Source organism: Lytechinus variegatus, chromosome 1 (genome assembly GCF_018143015.1).
Source record: "Lytechinus variegatus isolate NC3 chromosome 1, Lvar_3.0, whole genome shotgun sequence".
Lineage (NCBI taxonomy): Eukaryota > Metazoa > Echinodermata > Echinoidea > Temnopleuroida > Toxopneustidae > Lytechinus > Lytechinus variegatus.
This window is the reverse complement of record NC_054740.1, coordinates 18,370,363-18,376,370: the sequence shown is the minus strand read 5'-3', so window position 1 is coordinate 18,376,370 and position 6,008 is coordinate 18,370,363. Positions and strand designations below refer to the sequence as shown.

At 35.1% G+C, this 6,008-nt stretch overlaps 1 protein-coding gene across 1 annotated transcript; it reads right to left on the bottom strand.

The window, feature by feature from the left end:
- Positions 1-724: 724 nt before the first annotated feature.
- Positions 725-3,592, bottom strand: LOC121408104 (dolichyl-phosphate beta-glucosyltransferase-like). Its single transcript, XM_041599445.1, has 3 exons — positions 3,446-3,592; positions 2,929-3,014; positions 725-2,513 (listed from the first exon to the last, which is right to left on the bottom strand). Exons 1-3 carry the CDS (start codon positions 3,571-3,573, stop codon positions 2,398-2,400), a joined length of 330 nt encoding a protein of 109 aa, XP_041455379.1. The 5' UTR covers positions 3,574-3,592; the 3' UTR covers positions 725-2,397.
- Positions 3,593-6,008: the final 2,416 nt, after the last annotated feature.

The following is a 6,008-nucleotide window of genomic DNA, read 5'->3' as shown; positions in this document are numbered from 1 at the left end:
AGTATTTATAAAGTTTTTAATTTGCTCCTTTCATGAATATGCATTTGACACATCTCGATATTTTCAAATGAAAGCAATTTTACACAAAGAAAGGTCTTTGGTATATCTCCTACAATGCACTTCGAGTATACATCCTGAATATATCTTAATAATCCTTGTTCATTATATAATTATCAGCAACAAAAACATACACACCTCTCATAAAAATAATAAATCTCTTCAAATATTTTACATAACAACAGTTACCATGATCAGTAACTTCCCAGCTCTGTACCTCTGTATAAATAAATCGTGGCTGGGCTGATAAAACCTAATTTTGATGACAGCTCAGAAGAGGCTGGATTTTAGACTTATAAAGGCCACCGCACACCTTACGACCCGACCGGCTTGCAACTCGGTGAGAAGAGATGTGACGTCACAGCTCTTGTCAGCATGAGCGTCGCAGACCGATCAGAGTCAAGTCGCAAGGAAAATCGGAAGGATTTGACATGTCGAATCCTTGTGACTGGATCGCAAGCTCAATCCACCTCCAGCCAAGCAGACACAGAGTTGCATAACGCTTATTGTGTAAACAACGCGCATATGCAGCAGTAAGCGTAATTTCTCAGATGCTATCTATGCCAAAAAGCAAAAAGCACATGCGTGAGTCGCAGATCGGATCACAAGGTGTGCAAGTGTCAACGCTTATGACTGCCTTGCGATTCATCTCCCCTCACCCAGTCACAAGCCAGTCGGCGACCGGTCGGGTCGTAAGGTGTGCGGTGGCCTTAACATGGGTAGCAACATTCTTTTGCCTCGAAAGAGTTCTTCACAGGTGAGGCGGCTCCACAAGACCAAAAATTCAATCATTTTCCCATGAGGCCGATTTTTCTTATAGTGTATTTTCTTTCATCAGGATGTTTGTCTATATCAGCGGAAACATTTCCGCTTAGCATTTTCTCCGATGAAGTTGCAGATAACAGATATTAATGTGGTGAAGCTTTGATAAATCTGGTCTTGATTTATACTCGAGTATCATCTCAGTTACCCATCATTCAAGAATGTGGCCGTTGAATCCATTTTCAGCCGTTTATTCTTTGTAAAAATTTGAAAATCTAGTATTGAACATTTTCTTATTGTTATTATTTATCGGTTATGTTTTTTTTCTTGGAATGTACATTTTAATCCATATCACAACAGCAGGACATAGACAAATATAAGCTGATAAAAAATTAAGTATACCAAATTGGAAGAATGGTCAGGAGCTTAATATAAAAATGACCTTTGAACTGCCAAATTCTGGATAGATTATAGTTTCAAGAATTGAATATCAATTGTTTTATATTAGAAAGAAATTTATCTAAAATATTTAAATACAAATCGAATCGAGTTGGTTTATGATTAAACAGTAATGAATTTTTAACTTAAAATCTTCATAGCACGCCCGCAACTGTTAACAATGAAGACAAACGTCCTGATAAAATAAAATACGATTTGGACCCTCGGCCTCGTGGGAAGACCCCTCACAGGTATCAGGAGACTGTTTTCAGACAATATGAGATGGCAACCATTGCTATATTTATCAAATACAGCCTTTTCTAAGCTGCTCTCAACATTTTTAAATTTTGAGATATGAGGTTTATTAGCTCCACCACATTATATTTTTCAAACAGGTGGATTTCACTAACCTCTTCCAAGATTATCTTGCTATTTACTTTGGGTAAGAAATGAATCTTCATGTTTTTTAAATACTATAATTTCTTGAAATAGTGTGTCATCATTCACCTGCAGGTGGAAAAAAATGCAATACAGAAATCTGATGGCTGAAAAGGCTAAGTTTTGGCAGAAACACCCAATATTTTCCATGAAACCATAGGTATCTTTCAACAAACAACCCTGCACTAAACAATGTGGAAAAAGAAATAGTTGGCATCTCCCGGCGAAGCATAGAATGACATTTCTTATTCTGAATCTAGGTTTAAATCTTATTTGAATTTTGTATTTGGACAAAGAGAAGAAATAACATGGTTAAATTGTAATTTGTAAAATTATGAGGACCATGATGATATACTCATCTTACAAAAATATTTTTTATTTTGGAATATTAACAAGCAGTCTGCAGAATAAACTCAAGGGTTGGTGAAGCTATCAACCACATGTAAACAGAGAGAATCTTAACTTGTAAACCCATAAGATTTTATACCCTGTAAGACATGGCCTACATTGTTCAATTTCACAAAACCATCACAAGTCTGCAATTCATGGGCACCTCATAAAAACATGAGTAAATTCTACATGTTTCTATGGCTTATCAAAGATCCAAGTCTTATGACAGAGTTAGTGAAACTGGCCCCTTGGTCTTGCCGACATGCAAGGTATTTAGGACTACATCACTGATTTGAACCACCAAGGTTGAAACTAATCGGCTTTAGGTTTTGGGTCTATCTTCCAGAACCCACAGAGGTAGCGTAGCCTAATGAGGATCAGGTCTCGTCCCATCTGGGCCCAGCTGAAAAATGGAATCATCTTGGTACCTGAAAATAGGAGCAAAAAGTGATTTTTGTGTAACTGACAAAACAACATTTTTTTTAAGGAAAGACAACAAACTTAGATACAACTGAAAACAAACAAATTAATTCCAAAGCATTTCTTACATGACAATTGGACTGCTATCAAATTACTTATGGAAACTTCCCTGAAAATCAATTTTGTACTTCATAAACCAACTGAATGGTTGATTGATGTGATCTGTAGTGATGTCAAAGTAGACCTACAACAGGCTCCGATTTGAATCAAATTCTGCTTTAACTACAATGTAGAGGCTTGTAGACTATGCCAATGTTAGCAATTCCTATTTGTTCTCAATCTTGGTTAAGATAATTTTGCAATTGTTCCAAAATCATGTCATAGACCTGTTGCATATGGTGTGAAATGATAAAAAAGACTTACCTTCTATTTCTTCCCAGTTGACTGATACTTCTGATAATGACATACCAAGGTATTGTGCTATATATAACAATTCAACATCAAATGCCCTGTAATGGTGAATTAACAAAGAGAATAAGAGTATTAAGAAGGGGTAGGGAGAGTTATAAATATAATCTCATATTTATTTGTCTTTGATACACATAATGATACATGCATATTCATTACTTTCCCTCCTTTTTTCCCCCTTTTTGAAAATAAAGTTTCATCCATTTGTCTCTGATACAACGGCAACAAATAATATTGATCATATCCTTTTTTGAAGATATAGACAAAGTATTGCAGGAAAACATATCTCTTGGGAAAAATAAAACTGCAAAAATGAAGTAATGTTATATCAAACATAAAAGCAGGCAGTATGTTTAATGTCTTCTCGACAGGATAAATTAGCTTGACAAAATCTCCAGTCATCACCATGATTTTCTTAAAATCATCCTCTAATACAAAAAAATGTATAGGAAAAAAGGGAAGGCCAACTTACCATCTTTCTACATGCATATTAGGGAAGAGTATTCTAGCTGATTCTCTTGTTAATAGCTTGAATCCACACTGAGTATCTTTGATGCCTCGAACACAAAGAAACCAAACTAAGAAATGAAATCCATACATAAGGATGGTTCGGAACAAAGAACGCTGAAAAGACAAAAATTGATAAACAAAAATATGTAAAATATTATTTGACCTACATTGATATTGCAATAATATCAGCAACTCTATACTGATAATTCATCTTATGTATAATGTGTACTGCAAGATAAGGCAACTTGGAGACATTTTGTTCAGGAATGACTTCCAAATTGACATAGGCTGGTCCTATGACATTCCAATAAGTAGTAGAAGTAATATTTTGACTACATGTGTGAAATGGAGGATATGGAAGATGGTATAATAGCAAAAACAAGAAACATATGAAATATAAAGAGTTGAGATGAAAAGAAGAAATAAGTGAGTGAGTGAGTGAGAGAGAAGGGGGGGGGGGGTGACTATCACATAGTTGATACGGGAAGAAAGGAAATAGCAAGGAGTGGAGAAAATCCATTAAAATAAAACACGAATGGACATGTGAAAGGAATTGGGGGTAATTATTTTAAAACAATCAAATCACTAGCAAAATCAAACCATATTCTATGCTCATTCATTCATTCATTCACATCTAATGTTAATGAACTTCTCTGACCCACTTTTCAATATTCAATATCATGGTTGTCTCGCACACAGCCATCCCTAGGTGGACACTTCAAAAGAAATTACAGGACAAAAGCTCACACTTGCAAACAACAAGTTGTCAATCAAACTATTACTCAAAGGAAATATGGTCAATCAACTACACACCGCCCTAATATTGACTGAATTTTCTTTGTTAGCCACTCAATGGGGTTTATATTTTGTGGTTGAAGTATTTTCCTTCTGACTGACCAGTGTTTAGACTTTTGATTTCCTTGGCATCTCTCCTGAGGGAAATGATTGAAGATGGTTTAAATGAGATCATTTTTCTTGAGGCAAAGGAGTATGAATGACTGATGGATTTTTATACAGAAAGTATGAATGGATGTCCAGTATGGAGGTGCATCGCATTACTTAACAGTTTTCATAAATTCAACCATAACAAAAACAAAATTTTCAAACTAGCACATCAATGATGCGGAGCTCATCCGGCATTTCACAACAAAATTGAACATAGATTTAATTTCGGCCCAGTTGACACTCTAGTGATTATATTGGTGACATGAATTGAATTTTAACTGTGTACAAATAAAATTAATCTTATCTTATCTATCATTTGTTATGCCCCTGCAGACGAAGTCCGGAGGGGGAATTAAGGATTGCCCCCGTCCGTTCCCCCACTTGGTTTCCGCGCAATAACTCAAAAAATATTTTATAAATTTTTGTTATGTAGGTAGATGACACCAAAATACAGGTTAAGTTTGAATTCAGAGTCCGCAGGTCAAAGGTCACAGCTCATAAAATATGCGAGTTGGTTTCCACACAATAACTTGAAAAATATTTAATGGATTTAACAAAATTCGGGTGAGTAGGTAGATGACGCCAAAATACAGGCTAATTTCGAATTTGGAGTCCGCAGGTCAAAGCTCACTTTATATGCAAGGTGGTTCAAAAGTCTAAATTTGTATGCATATTGGTTTCTGCACGATATTAAGCTCAATCATATTGAATGAATTTCTGATCGCGTTTTCACAGAAAAAATCATTAGAAAATATCCCTAGATTACATAGATAAAATATGAAGTTATTTCTAATATTTTTAAGCTTTTATAAGCTTTCAAAAAATGACTGGTCTCACAGCCACAGTTAATAGGCTTTCATGTTTTTTTTTTCAAATTAAAGAGAAGTTAGGGCAAAAATCCCTATTCAAACAATAGGCAGTAAAACATGGATTTTGAGATTGTCTTTGACTAAAACAGCTTGAATGACTGAATCTAATTTAAATTTAAGTTTGACTCTACCCTTGAATTTTATAGCCCATATTTTATGCTTTCTCATTTCAAAACAATAAATTCATTATTTCACTTCAGGATAGTTGACAAATCAAAGAGTGACAGAAGATAATTAAGAGTGGCAGGCCGCACTCAAGACTGAATAATCGGTGGAAATCCTTCAATCGTCCCAGCCTTAATTCGGTCAGCTTCTGCAAGATGGCAGCTATTTCCTTCTTCCCTGGGAAGAAATGGTTCCAATTAAAAAAAGGTCTTTTCGTGATTCTTCCTCATCACGGCATACTGTTAGCTGGAAATGCAAGGATCGTATCTTCAGGGGCAGACTCACGAATCTACTTATATTTGACAATAGTTTGGATGAGGGATTGTCGCAAACGGCATGTTTGTCTATAAAGGAGGTTTGTCAAGTTTCTGTTACAAAACCAAAGGAGATTTTTTACAACCAACCAGTCACTAAAAAGCAACACATGTACATGCATTGTTCAACTTTAAAGTAAGTAATGACAGTTACTTTTTTAGGTTTTGATTTTTTAGTTATTTCCTTAAATAACTGCCCCTAAACTTTGTCATGTTTAATAATAAACAATTT